General features: G+C 39.5%; 1 protein-coding gene across 1 annotated transcript in view; it reads right to left on the bottom strand.

The window, feature by feature from the left end:
* The window catches only part of SF3B3 (splicing factor 3b subunit 3), a 43,632-nt gene extending 19,611 nt beyond the window's left edge, over positions 1–24,021 (bottom strand). Inside the window, exons 1-11 of the mRNA XM_080828331.1 lie at positions 23,912–24,021; positions 22,815–22,948; positions 20,444–20,770; positions 19,550–19,722; positions 18,864–19,005; positions 15,880–15,992; positions 13,071–13,208; positions 12,177–12,280; positions 7,735–7,900; positions 4,839–4,934; positions 1,860–1,932 (exon numbers count right to left, since the gene is read on the bottom strand). Of these exons, the coding sequence (XP_080684457.1) occupies positions 1,860–1,932; positions 4,839–4,934; positions 7,735–7,900; positions 12,177–12,280; positions 13,071–13,208; positions 15,880–15,992; positions 18,864–19,005; positions 19,550–19,722; positions 20,444–20,770; positions 22,815–22,884 (1,402 nt within the window). The 5' untranslated portion in view covers positions 22,885–22,948; positions 23,912–24,021. The remainder of the gene's footprint in view (positions 1–1,859; positions 1,933–4,838; positions 4,935–7,734; positions 7,901–12,176; positions 12,281–13,070; positions 13,209–15,879; positions 15,993–18,863; positions 19,006–19,549; positions 19,723–20,443; positions 20,771–22,814; positions 22,949–23,911) is intronic.
* Positions 24,022–24,131: the final 110 nt, after the last annotated feature.

Raw genomic sequence — 24,131 nt, 5'->3', positions numbered from 1 at the left:
TCACCACGTACCAGCCAAGGTTAGTAGTTGCCTGGAAGACTACAGCATGTGTGGACATGTGGGCTATTCACTCAACAGTAACTTGGAAGTATCTGGAAAGAGAATGAAGAGAGAACCTGACCTGTTTTATGTAAACAGGTGATTTGGGTGATCACCCAAATTATAGTTCCTAAAAATAAAATTTATCAGGATGTAAGTCTTTTCCTAGATTTTGGTATTTAGAGAAGAAAAAATTTCCACTACAAGTTCCACCATGCAACATACTGCTGATCACTGACTTATCAAGCACTATCAAAAAAGCCTTTTCTGATTCTCCAACATAACCCCATTCCTTGTCCTCTAACACACCCTGGCAACATGCTTGTGCCTTTCATTATAGCAGAACACACAGCAGTTTTGTATACCTATCTTCTTTTTTAGATGGCAAGTGCCCTGAGGGGAAGGATCCTATCTCAATCACTCTGAATGCAAGGTGGACACCTGGAAAGACTGCAGGATGAGAGTACAGAACTTAACCTAAAAATCCAGCGAGAACCACAGACACCCACTACAGGGTTAGTCAAATGAACATTGGATTGGAAGTTCAGAAACTGCTTTCGGTTTCCATTACCTCAACATGCTATCTCAGAAAAGTCAACCTGTGTGATTTTTCTGCCTTCATCATAAAAATGAGGAGTAACCTTCCTGTAAATCTAAACCTATGTTAAAGTTTAAGAAGTAGAAAATGAAACACAAAGACAGGAAGGGTACGGAATACTAGGGTTTTATCTCAAAGGCTCAAAAAATTCAAAGTGTAGACAATGTTTGCAGTGAGTCGTAATATCAACCAGCCACGAAGCTAAAGGTGAACATCAATATTGACCAGTTTCTTTAGGAAGACATTAAACAAAATGAGGAAATCCTTCAAAATCAATCTAAGAATTATCTTCTCAGCAAAAATGAACCTACTAATTTCCTGTTTGCTTTTTTTCTTTCTACTGATCTCAGACTTGGCTCAAATGTCCACATGAAAACAAAACCCACCACTATGTGCATTCTACTAATATGAAGAGGTTTCCCTCCTACACATTTCCCAGCTCCCATAAAATCAAACATCAGAACATCAAAATAGCAGGAAGATTTCCAGCTGTTTTCTTGAAAATGCTTTGTATGCTGGCCAGGGTGCTCTTACTCAGCAGGCCCACATTCCTAAGGGAACAAGAGGAAGATGAAGTCTAGGAATAGAAATGACCTACACCCCCAAAGAATCCAAGGGAAAATGAGAGTTAAGTTCCAGTTCTCAAATTCAATTAACTCAAGACTTCCCTGCTGGCTGTTGCCCTATTATGCATTTTCACAAAAATTTCAAAATTTTAGGATGAAGTGGCCCATTTTTATCCAGGAGCACGGACTCCTGTTGCCTCCATCCCTTCTTTTCAACCCACTCTAAAATTCTAATTCCAGTCAATCAATCTCAATCTAAACTTTTCTGAAGCACAACTACACCCACTAAGGGGGACTAATAAGCTTAATCAAATCTCTTAATACCTAGAACAACACCTTCAACTTCACCGTGGTTTCAGCACAATAGAAGAAAACACTGAAGAAAAATGAAGAAGTGAAAACTTTTCCTCACACCACACCTCTTACACAGATGGAACCAGTACCGTCAAGATGAATACAGTACCCTTACTCATGCGTACAAAAAGGTGAAGGCATCCTGATTCAGAGTCTGAGAAACATGATGTCAGGCCAGAAAATGTTTCTAGTATGTTGCTAAAAAAAACCGATATAGAAATATTTTGAATGCAGACTCCTAAGCCTTCTACTGTCAATGTCACCCAGACCCACTTTCTGACTACTGGGAATGGGCTGCTTACCTTCAATGTGCCGACGCACTGTCCAGACAGCATTGGGGTTACCGGGTAACTCAGAGACAGCCATTTCTGATACCTGACAGGAGAGGAGACAAACCACAGATCCAGTGAGCACAGAACTTAGCTCCTTGCTTAAAACTACACTAGACAATAGGATTCTGAAAAGGCAGTGCTCACACAGCATGTTGGATTAAAAGAATGGAATTAGGGCACCTGGGTGGTTCAGTTGGTAGAGCATGTGACTCCTGATCTTGGGGTTGTAAGTTCAAGCCCCATGATGGGGTGTAGAAATCACTTTTTTTTTTTAAGGTTTTTTTTTTTTTAATTTATTTGACAGAAAGAGAGATCACAAGTAGGCAGAGAGGTAGGAAAGGGGGAGGGGGAAGGAGGACCCCACTGAGCAGAGAGCCCAATGTGGGGCTCAATCCCAGGACCTTGGGATCATGACCTGAACCAAAGGCAGAGGCTTAACCCATTGAGCCATCCAGATGCCCGGGGATTACTTAAAAATAAGGGGAAAAAACCCTTCTTTTAATCTTTAAAAAAATGGAATCATTTTATTAAAAAAAGAAGAAAAAAAGTTGAGAACCAAAAGGGCTGGAAATATTGGCAATCCCCCTAACAAACTTTAGCAAAAAGTGATGGAATATTTAGGATAGCTGTTGCATCAAAAACTATACAATTTCTTTCAGTATGACATGCCTGCATCTTCCTCTAGAGAATACATAGAATCAAACAGGCCATGATCTAAGTTAGCATCCCATTTCTTCCTTAGCTACCTTAAGGCCAAATCCCATCTCTCTTCAAGGACCAATTCAAATGCTACATCCTTTAGGAAAAATCTTCCCTTATTCTCTTATGAGGGAGTCCACTCTCCCTCCTATAAGCTCTCACAGAAATCACCGCCTCCTAGGGCATTTATCTAAAAACCGATTTCAGCCTGTTTCCTCCTCTCTCTCTCTCTGCCTACTTGTGATCTCTGTCTGTCAAATAAATAAAAAATAAATAAATAAAATCTTTAAAAAAAAAAAAAAAGGGGGGCGCCTCGGTGGCTCAGTGGGTTAAAGCCTCTGCCTTTGGCTCCAGTCATGATCCCAGGGTCCTGGGATCGAGCCCCGAGTTGGGCTCTCTGCTCTGCGGGGAGCCTGTTTCCTCCTCTCTCTCTCTCTCTCTCTCTGCCTACTTGTGATCTCTGTCTGTCAAATAAATAAATAAATAAATAATCTTTAAAAAGCAATTTCAGGAATTATTCTGTCCTTCCTACTAGATTTTATGCTCCTTAAGGTTAGAGTTAAGAATCCTCTGAATATCCTATAGGTTCTCAAATCTCAAACATGAGAGGAAATGAAATATTTGAGATGAGCTAACAACGATCTAGAAGAAAACTAAGCGTAGGTTACACATGAACTCACGATACAATCCCTGTATTTTTTTCTGTAAATACAAAACCATTCCAAAATAAAAATGTTACTATTTTTACATGACCCAGAAATGATTTACTTAATATATTGTACCATGTAACCACATCTTATAGAGAGAACTCATGGCAATCCATTCAAGGCATTAATCTTTTTTTTTTTTAACTTAACTAATAAAATCATAGGAATACCTGATCATGGAAGAGGAGAATTGAGTAAAACTTCATCACCAATAAAACCTAAGTGTTAGGAGTGCAATACTCTACACCAAATGCAACATGTGACAGTGACCCTGCTCAAATGAGATCATCATCTAGCTTAACAAGGTTCAACAAATAAATATGGAAGAACAAAATAATGTTTAACAATTTCAAAATATTTTTCTGTGTAACAGACATCTTTTGTAGACCTGGAAAAAAGTGGGAGGGGGTGGAAGACTCAAAAACAACGATTCTTAATTGGATTCTTTATCTCTTACACTGTACATAAAATTTTCTGTTAATGCACATATGCACTTCTGGTGGAGAATGTTAGCTTTTGTCAAATGCTGGATGGTATCTGATGAGTCATCAAAAGCTGTTAGTATATACTGGATTTAAGTCATTACAAAATTTACTAGCCTGATGAGTATTTTGGCAGAGCCAAAAAATTTTCAAATACCCTGAAACACCAGTATTAATAGCTAGCATAAATTAAACAGATACTCTATGCCAGACTTTGAGCTAAGTGCTTCATACGCATTCTCTCACTTAATTCACACAACAATCTTTAAAACAGGTACTATTATTAAGCTCATTTTACAGAAGAGGAGAAACGAAAGCTTAGTAATAGCTACTAAGTGGTAGAGCCAGAATTCAAAACCAAGGTCAGTCATCTTGTCTGTATTTCAATAAAGATTTACAAAAACAGGCAGTGGGTCACTGAGAGCTTATAGTGTACCAACCCCCAACACTAAAGCAAACTGCCATAGGAAGCTTTATTTTGCTCTTAACAGAATCAACCCCAGGGAACTTGCTAAAAATAAAAAAGCATCAACTCTAGAACCAAGAGGATGTGGGATTTGAGTGTCCATGTCACCTAAAAGATCCAGCAATAAAGAATTAAATAAATTCTGATCTATCCACTACAGTGGAATATTACAGAAACATTAAAAAGAATACAACATAAAAAAATTAACTTAGTAAAATAAAATATACAGTATTAATATAGTTAAAAACACATAAATACCTAAAAACCTTGAATACAGGGCAAGATTAGAAGGAAACAGAATAAAATGCTCCATGCAGATTTCCTCCATGTTCTAGTTGGTGAACGTGGAGCCAGTAGGGGTTATTTCCCCCACTTTTAACCCTATTCGCCAATTTTTAAAAATGTGTCTCTTGTACTAACGTGTTAAAAAGATTAGGAAATTTAAACTTTGTTATGGAAAAAGAGGAGGAAGAAAAACATTTTTTCATTCACAGAAACACCAATCACTAATCTCATCAGATTAAAGCCATAAGCTGCTTTTTCAATGCTTCTCTCCAAAAGCTGCAGATGATCTAAATAAAAATGCCCAGCTTACCTCAAGTCCATGCCTTAGGACTCTCAGAGACGATCGGGGTCCCCTACCACAGGCCACATAAAGCTGTGGTGTGTCTTCATTGGCCAGATCAGCTATCTGAACAGAGGAAAAAGGCAAAAAAATGTCTACTGGTACTAAGTTTTCAAAACTAAACCTGATTTTCTTGGGGGACAAAGTATTTTTTTTTAATTTTTTTATTTTAATAAACATATAATGTATTTTTATCCCCAGGGGTACAGGTCTGTGAATCGTCAGGTTTACACATTTCACAGCACTCATCATAGCCCATACCCTCCCCAATGTCCATTTCCCCACCACCCTCTCCCGTCCCCCCTCCCCCCTGCAACCCTCAGTCTGTTTCTTGAGATTGAGTCTTTTATGGTTTGTCTCCCTCCCAATCCCATCTTTTCGTTTTTTCTTTTCCTACCTCCCCCCAACCCCCCCCCCCCGCCTTGCATCTCCACTGGGACAAAGTATTTTTTAGTTTACTAAAATTATATATTGGCTACAAGCCCTGGTAGCATTATGGGGGAAACCCTCGTGTTCTAAAAAGCAAACCAATTTAAAGCAACAAATTTTACTAACAAAAAAAAGGCTTGTATCAGTTTTTCAGTTAGCAAATTATTTTTTTACAGCGAGTAAAATGAGTGTTATAGAACCCTGAATTGAAATTTAGTATTTCCTTTCAACTAAAAATATAAACTACGATATTATTAGAGTATCAGTGACTGTCACCAATAAAAATGACTTTTATTCATATAACATTAAAATTTATACACCTCCAATTATTCCTCTCATCACTACTTCAAAATTACATTCAATAGATCTGCTAGACTACACATTATCAAAGTTGCCTTACCAACAGATACTCCTACAATGTAACTGAGTAACCACTGGGTAACTACACCTGACTGTTCAGGAACCAAATGGGGAAGACGTGTTATGTTGGTATCCCAGACATCTAGCTGCTTTCCAGTACATTTTTTGGTCAATAATGAGGCCAATCACTTGTACTACAGTTTTGTCAAACAGGTCAGTTCAAGTGAAAATTCTTAACTGTAAGACAATACAGCCTACTGTAACACGGACAAATGTGTGTTGAGTGCATACAGCCTTCACACTGATCTCTTCTTCAAAAAAATTAACTTACCTATTTCAAATGCACCATCTTGTTATTTAAAGCCTTGATAAAGAAGCAAATCAATTACCTTTTCATAACTGAAAAAATACCTTGCTATCTTGGCTTATGTTTATTACTACGTGCATTTAAAAATATTATTCAGACATAACATCTTTGAAGAACAAAAAAAGGGAGCGCCTGGGTGGTTCAGTCAGTTAAGAGGCTGACTCCTGATTTCTGCTCAGGTCATGATCTCAGGGTTATGAGACTGAGCCCTGCATCAGGCTCCAAACTGTGCACAGTCAGCTTGAGAGTCTCTCTCCCTTTGCCCCCTCCCCTGCTCAAATGTGCACGCACACATGCAAGTGCTTTCTCTCTAAATAAATAAAATCTTTAAAAATAAATAAATATGAAAATATTATTCAGAGAAGAAATCCAGTTGCCTCACCAGGCTAGTAAAGACACCATGGCACAAAAAAATACTCAGCCCTGCTACAGATACCTGAACTTTCTGTTAATTTTATCCTTTATCTACAAATGACACCGTTATTTCTTCAAATTCCAATGGAAGGGGGGGAAATCACTAACAACCTATTTAGGAACTACTTAGTATTTTCTACTGCCTCAGGGCTAATTTCTCAAAAAGAAAGAACAAAAGCAGTTAATGTCAAGAATGGTTAATTTTACCAGAAATAGTGACTTAATGCTGACTCATTTCCCCAGCACTCAGTAAACAAACCTCTTTCCATTAAAAGTGTGATCTACTAGACAGGGTAGGCTGGTGCCTAATGGTCACTCAAACCCCAGCAACCCAGGATACAAAGGCATGGCAAAATTCCTGCTAAAACTGAGTGTCACCAGCGGGGCACAGTCCCCATCCTGGCTACCCTGGGTTCCTCCCTGAGAATGTATTTAAAAAAACTGTTCCTGACTGATCCCAATGTCTCTGGAGAATTTTAAGAAATGGTATGTTAAAATAAGATAGAGGTATTCCTTGACTATAAATATTCATAGACTATTAAGTGCTAAAAGATCAATTTCAGAACATACAAAGTACATGAGCCCACTTACATTAAAAAGAAAGGGGTGGGGCACCTGGCTGGCTCAGTGGGGTAAGGGTCAGAAACTTGGTTTCAGAACAAAGTACAAGAGCCAATTTACATTAAAAAGAAAGGGGTGGGGCACCTGGCTGGCTCAGTGGGTTAAGGGTCAGAATCTTGGTTTCAGAACATGGTCTCAAGATCGTGAGATCAAGCTCTGCATCAGAGAGCTCTGTGCTGGGCCTGGAGCCTGCAAGAGATTCTCTCCCTCTCCCCTCACCCAACCCCCTGTAAACTCTCTCTCTAAAAAATAATAAAAAGAAAAAAAAGAAACATATAACACACAAACACACATGTGCACTGAAAGATCCAACGAAAATGCCTGGAAGCAAACACAAGTTGTTAATAGCAGCATCCTCAGTGGATAGAAAGCTGAAAATAAGATTGGGAGTAGGAATTTTACCATTTACCTTTTGTATGGTTTAGAATTTTTATATTGAACACAAGTTATAGAATTAAAAAAAAAGTCTAAGGATTGATGTAGTGGTTTTTAGTTCTCCACTTTTCACCTTTAACTGCTTCACCTTTACACTCTGGTGATTTCCACAGATATGCTGATGAACCTCATTCTTAGACTACATCTCAATTTAACTGCAGTTAAAACTTTCAACTCATTCAGATACAAAAACATGTGGCTGGTACTGGTCATTGTGGAAGTGACTGGAAAGACCCACACCTGGCAAAACAAAATGGGAGACAGGCTGTCCAATTCATCAACCAGCACAAGGTTTTTGAGTGGTCTTGGTTGGAAGAAGAATGTGTCTCCTTCTTCCAGAGGCATGGCAGATGAAAACTCAGGTTCTTCATCATCATCTCCGAGATGGGCAATTTGATATAAGTAACTGGGGAGAAGCACAGAAAAATTTAATTAAACACTTTCTGCCTAAAGATTACGTTTACTATAAACACAATGCTCAGAAAGCACTTTCCAAAGATCTAATCAAAATTCTAACATGCACTATTGAGTCAGCATCTATAGTTCCAAATCTGTTTATCTGAGTGGGGTCTTCTTTCTTAGAATAGAACGGGATGAAAAAATTAAGACTACTGAATTCAGGGGACATGTGACTGGCTCAATCAATAGAGGATGCAACTCCTGATCTCAGAGTTTTGAGTTCGAGCCCCAGGCTAGGCACAGATTACTTTAAAAAAAAAAAAAGAAAAAGAAAGAAAGAAAGAAAGAAAGAAAGAAAGAAAGAAAGAAAAAGACTACTGATTTCAGATTGGTACAGTGAAGGCCCTTAGCACCACAGTGTTTAAAAGCACCTGGCTTCCACTAGAGTGCCTAGGTTTGAATCCCAGCTCTGCCCCTCAACTACCTACATATTATTTATCTGTATGTGCGTCACTTGTATCAATTTATAAAAATAAATAGTACCTTCCCGTAGAATGCAATGAGTATGTAGAACTGAGTATGCATGGAACCTGTGAGACCAATGTTTGTCAAATAAAATGGAATAAACGAAACTAAAAAAAAATCCCAATTACACTTTAGGGAATTTGATCACAGAGAAATTTGTGAAATTTGTAAATTTGTGAAAGAAATCAGATCAGACACCTAAGTCCCTAAAATAAAATGACATAAACGAAATCCAAAGAAAATCTACAACCATGTCCTATTTTAACCAAAACCAGGTCCAGCCTAACAGAAAACAGGAACTGGTGGTCACTTTGCAATAACATGCAAATATCACAGTATGATTCCCCAAAACACTCCCCATACGGACATTACAGTATCATTCCCCAAAACAAAACATAAACATATCAGAGGTAATAAGCAACAAAATCATTCTGTCTTTCTCCCGTCTGTAGTCTGGCTAATAACACTTAGTGAAATGATTCACCAAAAAAAAAAAAAAAAGAGGTAAAGCAACTTTAAGAGTAGATAATCTGGAACAACACACCATCATAAGCTGAGTATGCACTTAACTTTTGGGAAGCTCAATTTAAAAAAGAAACACCAAATCACTGGTCACGTTAACCCTTTAAGTAATAGACCAGGACCTTTAATACACAGCACTTTAAACAACTGTAAGTTTAGCTTTTTAGAAGCAGAATAAAATGACTAAATCAGCATCTGAAATACATAGCTATTCAAGAAATAATTACCAAATAAACCTCAGCATGTAACACTTTAGGTAAACACATCAAATTCTATGCTTAAATGACAAAAAAAGGAAATAGATTATCCTTCAACAACGTATAAAAGCACTGAAAAGGGGCGCCTGGGTGGCTCAGTGGGTTAAAGCCACTACTTTCGGCTCAGGTCATGGTCTCAGAGTCCTGGGATCAAGCCCCACATCAGGCTCTCTGCTTGGCAGGGAGTCTGCTCCCTCTCCCGCCCCTGCTTGCCTCTCTGCCTACTTGTGATCTCTGTCAAATAAACAAACTCTCAAAAAAAAAAAAAAAAGCACTGAAAATATAAGATACACATATAAAAAGTTAATTAGTATAAATTCCTCACTCAGGCAAGAGGTGTACACACAGATGATAAAGTCCACCTGACAAAAATACCTTCAGTATCTACTAACTGCCAGATAACCAAAAGGATGCTAGGCTCACTACCTCCCATCAGAGGGAAGGTTGGTTAAATCTTGGTAAGTTTCTGTGACTACAGTGTTGTGCTTCAGAGCAGAACTTTGGAACCAGATGGTCTGGGACTTAGGTGTCTGATCAAATTTCTTTCTATAAATTCTCTGTGACCCAGTTCCCTAAAGTGTAAATGAGGTAAGGGCACTGTCTCACTGAGAATGTTATGCATTGATATTATGTTATTTGCAGCGCTTAGAACAGTGCTTGGAACACAGTAAATACTAAATGCTAAATGTCTGATAAATAGGTTGCTTTATGATTGAGTTAATACCCACAGTACATGCTCCTGAAGACCCAAATCAGCACGTTTTAAGTGCTCCAGACTTTGGCTTCAGTTCAGCAGCAATGGATAATTTCTCACAAGCTCAAACCCATCCCAGTCTGAAAAGTACCCGCCTATATACTTCAGTCTTTCTACTCTCTGCCCCAAGAGATAAATTTCAAACCAGAAAGTTTTGGGAAATGAGCAAAACAGCAAAAAATAAAAATCACCCATAATCCTAGCAGTATCCCAGAGTACTCACAGTAACATTTCAATGGATCTACTTTCAGTATTTTTATTTTCTAGTTTTTGTATGTAATATTATTTTAAAGAACTGCATCATTATTTAAAAAGCTACTTTTTAAATAAGCAGTGTATCTTAAAATATTTTTCATATCAGTATTTTTCACTTAAAATTTCTATTTATTATGGAAATTTTTAAACACATACATAAGAGAGAATAGTATAATTAATGAACCCATATGTGCCCATTGCTCAGCTTCAACAAAGGTCAACCCATGACCAGTCTTATTTTATTTCCCATTTCTCCAAAATAATATTAATCTCTTGATATTTTCAAATAGTATTCAAATTTCACCAGTCTCAATATTTTATTATTTTTTAAAGATTTGAGAAAGCCTACATGCACACAGGGGAGGGAGGGAGTGGGAGAGACAGTCTTGTTTTTTTAAGGTTTTATTTGAGACAGAGAGAGCAAGTGAGAGAGAAAGAACAAGCAGGGGAGAGGGAGCCCAATGGAGGACTCAATCCCAGGACCCTGGGATCATGACCTGAGCCAAAGGCAGACATTTAACCAACTGAGCCACCCAGGTGCCCAGGGAAGACAGTCTTTTTTTTTTTTTTTAAGATTTTATTTATTTGACAGAGATCACAAGTAGGCAGAGAGGCAAGACAGAGAGAGAGAGAGAGAGAGAGAGAGGGAAGGAGGCTCCCTGCTGAGCAGAGAGCCCGATGCAGGACTCGATCCCAGGACCCTGAGATCCTCCACCCACTGAGCCACCCAGGTGCCCCCAGGGAAGACAGTCTTAAGCAGACTCCGCACTGCGTGTGGAGCCTGGTGCAGGGCTCAAACTTACCTCCTTGAGATCATGACCTGAGCTGAAACCAAGTTAGATACTTAACTGACTGTGTCCTGCCTGTCTCATTATTTTTATAAAGTATTAAAAATACAGAAAACATCTTTAGTGGCTGCATGTCTTATGACCATGCCCCATACTGATGGGATATTTAGGCTGTACTTTTGCTTTCACAAATAGCGCTATAGTGAACATCGTGGGTGCATCTTTGTGTTAACCGAATATAGCCATAGTTTAAATTCATAAGTGCAGGATGAAATTCTGATAAAGTCAGTAAGGATGAGTAACAGGCATGTCTAAGAAAGGAAAAACAAAGGAAAGGAGAAAGGCAGAAATGGGATAGAATTCTAGAATCCTAGACACAACTTCATTTTAATCATGAGGAAACAGTATTAGTTAAGTGACTGCAGAGACTTTAGCAAATACTGGCAAGACCTAAACTAAAAATAAAAGGCAAGACCAAGTCACTGAGTAATTTGGAGACTAGATATTGGTCTTAAATTCAAGGCTAGAGTTCAGATTTTATCCATTTGGTAATAAAAAGTCATCAAAGATTGTAACACAGGGATAAGGGAAAGGATTCATCAAGGTTGTGTCTTAGCTGCTTAACAAGTTTTACAGGAAAAGACAATGAAATGTAGTAAGAAAACTAGTGAAGTAGTTTAGACTAGCACTACAAAAAAAGGGATAAAGGAGTAAAAAGAGAAGTTAGCACTCAAACGAAAGTGGTTTTTTGTCCACAAAAATTGAGATGTTAAACTCAAGTTGCTAGAACTCACCCATTAGCCATTAACAGAAGTACCAGGGTTGGGAAGGTCAGTGACGTGGCCAGGCAGCTGTGGGTACGTACTGACAAGCTTCAACTTTAGATTTGTACAAGTGAAGCCTTGGTAGAACATGAAAGTAATTTCAAAAACATTCAATAAAATGTCCAGCAAGAAGCTCAAAAAGATCACTTCTGAAGCTACTTTTGCAGCTACCTGAAGATAGTGACTGAAGTCACCGAGTGAAAAACCAAGAAAAACAATGTAAAGGGGAAAGGAGGGCAAAACCTTTGAAGAAACTAGAACATTCTTTTGGAAAGCTCTGTGGCCTCAGAGCCACATCTCCCTCCTGCCAACTTTTATAATAACAAGGGTGAACTAGGATAATAAAAGGATTACTCACTGGTTTCCAAATTCTGATGCTACAAAAAGGAAGCCTGTTTTAAGCACACACATGGCAGCAGCAACAGGCACAGTATCAAAATACTTGAGCCGGATCTCAGTAACCTGGAGGGGGGAAAAGAAAGATTCTACCATGTAGGCAAGTGAAGCTAGGCCACAGAAGGTAGCCCGGTATTGTAAGACAGCAGAAGTAGAATAACAAATAAAATATTGTCCTCAGTATCTAAACCCAGGGTTACCAAACTAAGACCCAAGCCCAGCCTAATTTGCTTATGTACTTCCTATAGCTGCTTCTGTGCCATAATGGCAGAGTTGTATAATTGAGGCAGAGAGTATATTGCCCATAAAAGCTGAAAATGTTTATTACTGGGCCTTTATCAAAAAATTTGCCAACTCCTGAGCTCAACAGGTATCTAAAAAAATGCTCAGTTGTTCACAGAGCTCCTCCACAGGATAAAAACAGTAACAGATCATGTGCATTACCAGTTTTCAGTAGACATCAAGAGCTTTTTCTTGCTACTCACTATAAGTGGCATTATTCAGTCTCATACATGAGACTACCAGACCAGGAATCTGTTAACCAGAGAAAACCTACATTTCTATACCAGTTGCACATATAAAAAGCTTTAACACCTTAGACAACCCCTTTTTAAGATATTATTTCCATTTTATTAAACTTGTAAAGTATTAACTGCCCTATCTCAGAGTAGTTTTGAAGAAAAGATGGTTTATAAAACCACTCTAAACCTTAAATGTACACATAAGTACCAGTTTTTGAATTAAGATTATTTAAATACATCAAAACTAGAATACCATAGGACATTTTATCAAACCAGACTAACCTAACAAAAGTGTTTCTTCATTTTTTTCCCCTCTCCATCCACAGTCTGCTTACCATATCTTCATCTGTCTCCAAAGTGATCTTGAAGATATCTCCCTGCTCAGTTTGGGCCAAAAAGAAGAACATCGATTTGGTCTTATGGGTGGCAGAGCAGACAAAAATCATTCCTCTTTCAGGATCATCCAGGTCATTCTAGCAAAGTCAAATACAGAACCAACAACTTAGAAATGAGTACTTCTTATTTAGGGAATGCAGCACCTTACCCAATAGGGATCATACAGGTCACCCACCCAAGGCCTAGAAATAACCCCACGGTCCTTTATAAGTTTTGACCCAGAGAACCTGTTCGCCAAAATATAAAATGCAGTAGCCAAAATTCTTGTTTACTATAAATATGTGACAAAGCCTGTATATTAAAAAAATAGCCACAGGGCACCTGGGTGGCTCAGCTGGTTAAGCAACTCCCTTCAGCACAGCTCATGATCTCAGGGTCCTGGGACTGGCTTTCTGCCAGTCAGGCTTTCTGCTCAGCAGGGAGCCTGCTTCTCCCTTTCCCTCTGCCTGCCACTCTGCCTGCTTGTGCGTGCACTCTCCCTAATAAATAAATAGAATCTTAAAAAAAAAAAGCTACAATTTCACTCTACATTCTGATCCAATGAGTAAGAAAAAAACTTCCTTCAGAGAAAAATGTCAAAGATATAAAACTTAAAGAGTCATCATTTCAGACTATGAAGAAGTCTTACATGCCCATGACACTACCATCCAAACTATCCTTCATTAGCCTTGTTCCACATCATCTTCCTTAACTCCTCCAAGGCAACTCTTTGACTATAATCCTGGGTGTTTTTTTTTAAATGTTTCCAACATTTTGTATTTCTCCCACTGACTTAGTTCTTCGAGGGCAAAACATGTTTTATACTTTTTTGTAGTCCCAAAACCAAGTATAATGCATGGCAGTTAGGTGCTCAGTAAATGTCTGATGAGCCAAACTGAACTTCCCACCCCTTACCAAGAACTGAACTTGACAGATTTCTTCTCAGATTTCCTAAAATTCATGGACTCTTATCTGGATATCATATATTAGTTCAACTAAGTAAGATCTACAAGGTTCAACCCCAGGACCTATAAGTTAATATTAAAAAGATATAAAATGAGGGGTGAAAGGAGAGACTGAGGAAGCAGAGATTAAACGAGATTAGCTGAAGCTGGATATACAGTTCATTATATTCTACTTTGCATATCCTGAATAATTTCCACAGTACATTGTTAAGATTAAAATTGATAAAACATCACTTTTAACCATCAATGTAGTAACTGAACTGAGGGAAACGCACTGTGTGAGAAGATGTTAGGGAAAAGAATATTTACCACCTCAAAATTCACCATCTGCTTCCACACCAATTACAAAAAGGAAAAAGTACCTTCACAATTAAGTAGCACAGGCAGACACTACCTTAACAATTTCACATCACCAAGTCAAACCAACATTCTGTACCACCCCTAATGTGATAGAATTGGAAATATGCCACTCCTTCTGTAACGATTCTATCAAAAAATATTAGCATGGATACAATCATATGGAAAAATATGATGGGACAAACTTCAAGAAAATTAGCCCTCACTCAAAAAAAGTCAGTAAAAGACCAAAAGCAAACAAAGGTGAGACAAAATATTCTAAAAGGGCAGCAAAAGTAAGTAAAAGGGTACTTTTGAGGACAATGAGAGAAACTGGTATATGAACTGTACATAAGATAACTGTATTACACAAAACAGTATATCTCTTGCACATGATATTGGTAGCATGGTTACATAGCAGGAAAATTTCTTTCTTTTTCAGAGCTACATCTTAGGAGATTCTTAGAATGTCATGATAACTGCAACTTATTTCCAAAAGGTTTGTCTAAAAATGTATACAGATATATCATAAGAAAACAACCCAAGGGATGCTTGGGTGGCTCAGTCAGTTAAGCGTCTGCCTTTAGCTCAGGTCATGATCCCAGGGTCCTGGGATTGAGTTCCACATCGGGCCTGAGCAGGGAGCCTGCTTCTTCGTCTGCCTGAAGCTCCCCTCTGCTTGTGTGCTCTCTGTCTCCCCCGACCCCTGACAAATTGTCTTTTTTTTTTTTTTTAAAGATTTTATTTACTTGACAGAGATCACAAGTAGTCAGAGAGGCAGGCAGAGAGAGAGGAAGGGAAGCAGGCTCCCCACTGAGCAGAGAGCTGATGCGGGGCTCCATCCCAGGACCCTGGGATCATGACCCGAGCTGAAGGCAGAGGTTTTAATCCACTGAGCCACGCAGGCGCCCCAACAAATCAAGTCTTTAAAAAAAAGGAAAAAAAGGAACAAAACCCAAATGCAATAAAACATTAAACTGGTGAATCTTTTTTTGTATATAAAAGACAAACAAGAATTCATTTTTCTATTCTTTAAAATTTCCTGTACATTGGAATGGAGGCAAAAAAGACAAAACAGTAGAAAACAATCTACCTCCAATAAATATGTCTGGCTTCTTCAAACTAGAAACACAGGAATTTCAAACTGATCATCCACAGATTCTTCTGAAATGGAAACCATATTTTTAATTCCTTTTCTCAAAAAATTTGTTTTGCTTTCACTAAAATACCAGCTTCACCGGGGCGCCTGGGTGGCTCAGTGGGTTAAGCCTCTGCCTTTGGCTCGGGTCATGATCTCAGGGTCCTGGGATTGAGCCCGGGACTGGGCTCTCTGCTCAGCAGGGAGTCTGCTTTCCCCTCTCTCTCTGCCTGCCTCTCTACTTGTGATCTCTCTGTCATATGAATAAAATCTTTAAAATAAATTAACTTCACAAATACCACTATCTTTTCTTATGGCAAAGATTTTTACCCGTCTCCTGGGAATTGGACAGCGGATATCTGGTTGGTCACCGAAGTTCTTGTAGGTGATATAGTTTTCAGAGCAGATTAACACTCCACTTGGACCATCTGACCCTCCGGGAACTACAAGAAAAAAAACAGAACTTAGCAATGATATAACATAGTATGAATTACGACTTAGCTTTCAGTTCCTTCTCTCCTTCAGCACAACCTGGATGAAGGTCTAAGTGCCTCAGACTAAGAAATATTCAAAGTGTTTCTTTTCCCTGATACTAGCATAAGACAAGGATGGAGTGCAGTTCGGATAGCCTTAGCCTGTGCAGGTACCTGATGCCGCATCTAAAATTTCTAACTGAGTCAAAACTCAGTTCTCATCTTTAGCCCTATAACCCAACTGTGTACTGGACACTTTTACAAGGATACTCCACAAGCAGCTTAAAAATACATTGTATTCATAAACAAACTCAAGTTCCTTCCCAAATCTGTTCGACCTCCTGGGTCCTCCATCTCAGAGAACACAACTATCAGTCAACAGACCAAACCAGAAACCTGGGTGTCCCTCTTCAAGTCTCTGTCCCCTCACAGCTCTACTGAGTCTACGTTCTTAGCAGTGCTCATGCTGCCAATCCCCTGGGTTAGTAAAACAGCTTTCTAATCTGGCTTACATTCTTACCCTCCACTTAATTAGCCAAAATGTAAGGAAGTGATGTTTCCAAAATATTCATCTTTAACAAATTATTCCCTGCTTAAAATCCTTCAGTCACATCAACAAAAAATAAGTTAAATAAAATCCTTCAGTAGCTACCTTCCCACCACAGCCCTTTAGTTCTATTGATCCATGAGCTTCCGAAAGTTCTTTGAATGAACAATGTTCTTTCTCTGCACATGGGCCTTTGTGCATCTCACTCTCCTTGTTCACAACAGAAACTCCTTCCTCCAACCACCCCCCCAATACCTAAATAACTAGTTCTCAGGTCTCAGCATAGAGCTCTTCTCCAGGAAGATTTCTCTAACATATTCCTTTCTTTCCCTGGGTTAGAGACCTCTCCTCTACCCTGTCATGGCATTTGACACACTCTCTGGCAATTTTTTTGTTACTTGGACTTATTCATCACCAGACTCAATCTTGCATAAAAGGAGACACCACATAGGAGACTGACTCTGCACATACTGACTGTAGAGGCTCAATAAAAAACTGGTGAACAGGGCGCCTGGGTGGCTCAGTGGGTTGAGCCTCTGCCTTCGGCTCAGGTCATGATCTCAGGGTCCTGGGATGGAGCCCTGCATCAGGCTCTCTGCTCAGCAGGGAGCCTGCTTCCCCCCCTCTCTCTGGCTGCTTCTCTGCCTACTTGTGATCTCTCTGTCAAATAAATAAATAAAATCTTAAAAAAAAAATTGGTGAACAAATGAAGACCTGTCAGCAAAACATATGGTAATGTTACAGCAAATAATGAGATGTGTAGTCTATTGTCCAAGGTTCTTCTGTTTAATACATGGCCTCTTTAATTAAGATTTAATGCTTAAAGACAAGTGCTACTTTATTCTCCAAAATCTTCCCCCAACAGTGCGTATTTCACTTTAGACATCAATTCAAGTGCAAATGACTCAACACAAAAAGGACTGGATCACTCTCTTCCCCAAGACAGTGGGGAAGAAACTTACAGGACCACAAATATACATGTCCCATTTAGTCTTTTAATATAATAAATTAAACTGATACTGATTTTCTTTTTCAAGGTTTCATTTTCTAAGTAATCTCTCAGTTCAACGTGGGACTGGAACTTAACATCCCCAAGATCAAGAGTCACATGCTAGGGGTGCCTGGGTGGCTCAGTGGGTTAAAGCCTCTGCCTTCAGCTCAGGTCATGATCCCAGGGTCTTGGGATGGAGCCCCGCATCGCAGGGAGCCTGCTTCCTCCCCTCTCTCTCTCTGCCAGCCTCTCTGCTTACTTGTGATCTTCGTCTGTCAAATAAATAAATAAAATCTTTAAGAAAAAAAAAAAAAAAAAAGAGTCACATGCTCCACTGACTGAGCCCATCAGGCACCCCGGATACTGATTTTCTAATCGTAAACATCTCTGAATACCTATAAAAATCTTACTTAGCTCTGATGCATTTAAAGCAGACTTCAATCTTCTAAGACCTTAGGTTTTGGTATTTATAACCATAACCAACATATACAGATTTTTGTTACTAACCTTTCCCAATTTTGATACTTAAGTTACATTAGGGTCATAAAGTGGTACAATAGTTTTTTATTTTTTTCCTATCTCTGGAGAAATTTCAGATCCCTAAAAATTCTAGACCTTAAATCTTTTAGGGAATATTTCTGACTACTGCTGCAATTTCCTTAATGGATGCTGGTCTATTCAGGTTCTTAATTTCTTATAGGGTCAATTTTGGGAACTGCCTTCAAAAATATTTCTATTTCACCTAAGTTTTTAAATTCATGGACATACATACCATTTTATCTTGTTGATTTATCCATTTCATTTGTCTTTTCAAATAATTAGGTTTTAGTTTTCTAATGACAGTGAAAGACTGTCTACAGTAAAAATATCACAGCACCCAACAGTAGTCAATGTTCTAAGCTGTGTGCTCTCCCCATCCTTTCTTCCCTGCCCCCTTAGAAGATAAGAGTCAGCCACTCCATGAACTTCTAACTTTGCCAAAACATAGGCAAGGTACTCAGATTTACCACAAATGGATTATAGTTTCCAAACCCTATTAAGTAAACTCTCCTAGGTTTGCATATAAAATGGGCCAAGCAAAAAGGTACAGAATACTTCTGAGAATAAAGTACCTGTAAAGGCATCTGGGTGCCTGTAGTTAAGCCTCTGCCTTTAATTCAGGTCATGATCCTGGGGTTCTGGGATCGAGACCCACATTGGGCTCCCTGCTCAGTGGGGAGTCTGCTTCTCCCTCTCCCCACCTCTGCTCTTGCTCTCTCCCTCTCTCTCTCAAATGAATAAAAAAAAATTTAAAAAAAAATACCTGTAATAAGAAAGTTGCCATGTTCCTCCAAAGGTTCACTGTATTTTCGGACCACATGATTTAAACCAAGGTCTAATTCATAGAAGGTAAGTGTCTGCTGAGTATTAGCCGCCGCTTCCCCTGTTGGATCATTGTCTGCTTCCTGTAAAGAAGGACAATGGCACAAACACAGCATTAGGATCCCTCCATCTCATGAGTGGGGAAGCAAAGGTCCCCAACAGTTTACCAAAGCTCACCCTACTAAGTAATAGCAGAGCTGGAACACAAACCTGGGTCTCCTATTTTTGGGATCAAGGTTCCCTCTAATGAAGGCTACAGCCTTCCATTCAAGGCAAAGAATAGTATGCCCCACCCTTCACCACCTCCCTGAAAAAAAAGTCCCACATACAGTTTCACCTCCTTTTTCAGACAGCTCTTCCCCCCAAAATACTGTTTTTATAGGGAGATTGTTCGAATCAGAGTAAGGTTATATAGTTAAAGTTAAGCTGTGAAATATTCCAAAGACTCCCGATAGGACATTTGGAAAACAGAAAAGATTTGTTAGCAAAAGAACTGTAAGACAAACACAACGAAGAAACAATCAGGAAAGCACTGAGGTGAATCAAAGAAACCATTGTGTGGGGGGAGGGGGAGAAGGAGGAAGGGGGATAGAGGAAGAGAGCAGGGAGTCAATGAGTCCCCATTACCTCATAATCCATTTCCAGACAAGCAAACATTGGATTTTCAAATCCCACATCTACTCCAACCACATGATATACTAAAGTGTTCGCTTTGTGGGCCTCTAGGGGAGATGAAATGGTAAGCCGGGCTGCAGCATCTCTGTTTAAGATATATACCAATTTCTGTTTTTCAATGGCACCTACAGATAAAGTAGACAAAACAAATAAAATTTCCAGAAAATGCAAAGAAGGGCTTATAGAACAGCCAAACTCGCATCACAATTGTTTCTTTAAAATTATTAATTGCCAACATTAACTCCACAAGTGTATTAACTTAGGATTTTACTATTAGTAAAATAGACAATAGAATTTTACTCCCTTCCTTCCTAATAGGGATCTTAAAAAGTTTTCTCTTCAAGAAAACTTTTCAGTGTGCCCTATATTTAACGATACTGGGAAACAAAACGTTAATTCCTAAAAATGCCAACTTTATTCTCTGAATTGAATCTAATGATTTCATGACTTGTCAAAAGAGTTGCCTTCTGGAAGCCTGATCAGATACACAGAAATTTCTTCAAGAGAGATATCAGAGAAGAGACATGAATGTGAATCATCACTTCAGGCAGATGAAAGCAACCATATTCACTGCCTAATTACAATCATTTCATTGTAGGCTTTCTGCTACACAGAAATGGGGAAAACATCTAATTCAACCAGAAAGGAAATAAAAAAGGTGTGTTAAGACCATTGCCATTGTTTTAAAAGGAAAAGCAACTTTAAACCATGGCATTAATCCAAATGTGATCCAAACTTTACCCAGATAAGGAACTCACAGGCACACTGCCAAAAGCACAGCACTATTACCCCAAACTGAGAATCTATGAAATCTCAAAGATACACTTAATAGATCAAGTCACTCACTAATCATAACAGCTCGCCCTTTGGGATCCACAGCTAAAAACTGGCCAGGAACAATGCGGCGGCATCCGCTCTTGCCAAAGGTTTCCTGGTGAATTTTCTCAAACATATTCTTAGATGGCTGGTATTCCAAGATAACAATCCGACCCGAGTCACTGCCAACCACAATGTAGTCTTTGGTGCCACCAGTCAGCCTAAAGGCCATGAGTGACCGGATAACACCAAATACTTCCACAGTTAGTAGAGTGTGTACTTTGCCAGTGTTGGGGTCAGGACGAAGCAGCTCCAGTATCTTCCCACGGGAAACAACAATTTCCTGCTGTTTGGTTCCTAGATCACCAAAACAATAAAGATCATGAATAATCAGAACTAGCCCAAAAAGTAAACTGGATGGGTCAAAATGCCACTCAAGACAAATAAAATTAAGTTGGGGTATTTTTTAAATTTTATTTCATTCCTAGAATTGGTATGACTTAACAAAAGTGATATCAAAGAAAAACTTTTACAAAATGGTCACACAGGGGCACCTGGGTGGCTCAAGACATTAAGCATCTGCCTTCAGCTCAGGTCATGATCCCAGCATCCTAGGATCCATCCCTACACTGGGCTCCCTGCTCACCAAGGAGCCTGCTTCTCCCTCTCTAGCTCCCCTGTGCTTGTGTTCCCTCTCTCACTCTGTCAAATAAATAAAATCTTTAAAAAAAAAGTCACATAGGGATGCCTGGGTAGCTCAGTCACTTAAGCATCTGCCTTTGGCTCAGGTCATGATCCCAGGGTCCTAGGACGGAGCCCCACCTCAGGCTTCCTCTCTCTGTCCCTCCTCCTGCTTGTGTCCATGCATGCATGTGCATACTCTCTCTCTCACAAATAAATAAAATCTTTTAAAAAAATGCTCAATAGGTACTTTTTAAAAACCCTTTTTATTTTTCTAAAATTTGCCATCAATTTGCATAATTGGGAGTTGTCTACAAATCATTATTAACATACGTTAAGCTTCATAGAATTAATTATTTCCAAAGGTTCTTTTTAGCTCATCTTGAATGCTATTATACTAGAAAATCATATTCTTATCTGTGCAGTTTGATGGATTATCTCAAACAACTTTTAAAGCTGCTATCTAATATATACCATTTATTTCTAAACTCTGTCCTGGGGGCACCTGGGTAGGGGTAGCTAAGTCATTAAGCATCCACCTTCAGCTCAGGTCATGATCCCAGAGTCCTGGGATTGAGCCCCACATCAGGCTCTGTGCTCAGCGGGAAGCCTGTTTCTCCCTCTCCCACTCCCCCTGCCTGTGTTCCCTTTCTCGCTGTCTCTCTCTGTATCATATAAATAAACATCTTTTAAAAAAAAGTATACTTTAAAATAAATAAAAAAATAAGCTCAGTCCTGGGAAAATTCACTTGCTTTCATAACCATTAATGACATTTTCAAATGCATTAACAGCCAATTTGTCCCCATCTCTCCCTGCCTGCTACACAATTCCACTTGGATGTGTTGTCATCAACTTTTTTTTTTTTTAAGATTTTTTTATTTATTTACTTGAGAGAGAGAGAGAGCATAAGAGCGGAGAAGGTCAGAAGGAGAAGTCGACTCCCTGCCGAGCCGGGAGCCCGATGCAGGACTCGATCCCGGGACTCCAGGATCATGACCCGAGCTGAAGGCAGTCGCTCAACCAACTGAGCCACCCAGGCGCCCCATGTTGTCATCAACTTTTAAATGAATGTTTAAAATAACGATATTCCCTCTTCCCAAATTCCCTCTCTAGTCCCAACTAACCTGCTATCAATGTTACTGCTATTTTCTCTACCACCTAGGTTGTTCTATCTGTCCCCACTTTCCTAGTACAGGTCTTCACTATCTAATGCCTAAACATCCTCCTCCCCTATCAGATATCTGACTCCTATAAACCCCAATCCATTCTCATTTGCTCATGGCCACCGTTTATCAGGTCACCTTACTTCCCAAAGGCCCTTTCAGGATCAGGTAAGATCAAGTACTTCAAACGGCTTTGGAGACTATAAAGTGTTACATAAATGTTGTCTATCATTCAGAAAATTTTTTTGTTATTTCAGGGAAAACGTTTGAACTTGATAAAGGAATCTGAAGCATTAAACTAATTAATGTCAAAAATGTTAAATTCAGGGGCGCCGGGGTGGCTCAGTGGGTTAAAGCCTCTGCCTTCCGCTTAGGTCATGATCCCAGGGTCCTGGGATCGAGCCCCGCATCGGGCTCTCTGCTCAACAGGGAGCCCTGCTTCCCTCCCCACTGCCTGCCTGTCTGCCTATTTGTAATCCCTGTCTGTCAAATAAATAAATAAAATCTTTTTTAAAAAAAAGTTAAATTCGGAAAGAAAGTTAACTGGATATCTTACCAGAGAAGTTGCCATGAATGGCAAAGCTAATGCCTGTGGCTCGCTGCAAGGTCAAGTTGTATAGGAACATGATGGCAGCAACACTGTGATACTCGCAACTCAATCAGGCCGCAGTTATAAGGAGTCAAAACAAGCTAAGAGCACATAAAAGCACAAAAATATCAGCTGGGAGACTTACTTTAACAGACATTTCTGCACAGGAACTTCTGGCTGAAGGGCAGAACCCATACAGTAAGGCTTATTGACAAATAACGTTATTTATAACCAGAGAGCATTCTACATGCCATGCACTAGGCTGTATACTTTGCCTCTAATCCCTCAAGAAATCTACAAATAACTCATTATACTAATTATATAGATGAAGAAATTGAGGTTAAGAAATTAAATTACCTGCCTGAGATCATTAACAAGTGGTAAAATCTTTGGGATCTGTACCATTAAAAAACTGTGTGCCTTTACTGTCAAGAAACTAAGCAGCTCTGCATGTTCTTGCATTTATTTGCATAGGCTATACACACATATGGTTCAGAATTCTTTAAAAGCACAGCAAAAGCTCCTTTCCATCCATTCCCTAGCCTCCATCCCTTCTCCCTGTGCCAAAAGACCATCACTGAATTCAAACTTCGCAAAATCTTCAGAATAGATACTAGTGTCCCCCACTTTGCAAATGATAAAATTGAAAATCAGGGAAGGAAACAGTTGCCCAAGTACCAAAACACGAATTCAAAAGAGGGTCTTGGCACCAAAACCTGTTTCCGTTATTTACGCTTTCAATACACTGAGTCTTCCCACCTTACAGTTGGCGTGTCGTTTACGTCCATCTTAACCCCTTTTCTCACCCACCCCCGGACCTAAAAGCCGGGCAATTTCTGTAAGTCTTACTTTGATCCAGGCTTCGTTCCCACCTTGGAGACGGAAGTGGGAGACGACTCCTGAAAGCAGTTTTCGTACCCAAGCAATCCCCTCCACCTCTTTCCCTGGCCTGGACCTTACGGGCCTAGGCTGCTTCAAAACCCGGCCAGAAGCCCGGCCAATCCTCCTACATGACCGCTTTCTGCCTCCCCAAGCCCGGGAAAGTTGGGAGGCTTCTTCTTTACCCTGCAGCAGGAAGGATGGCGTAGATATCCGACAGATGCTGAGTTCTTTCAAGGCCTAAGCCACCGCCAGCTTCAACCCACCGGCGTCCGCCATTAGCTCTTAAGGCAGGGACCTTCCGGCGGGCGCGCGACGTATAAGGAGTCCCCAACCGGCGCCTGAAGAATATATAGGCAATTTTTAAAAATATTTCTTTCTTCGACTCGACATTGAAAATTAGTT

Source organism: Martes martes (genome assembly GCF_963455335.1).
Source record: "Martes martes genome assembly, chromosome: 17".
Classification (NCBI taxonomy): domain Eukaryota; kingdom Metazoa; phylum Chordata; class Mammalia; order Carnivora; family Mustelidae; genus Martes; species Martes martes.
Note: the sequence above shows the minus strand (reverse complement) of the source record. Positions and strands in the feature narration are given on the sequence as shown.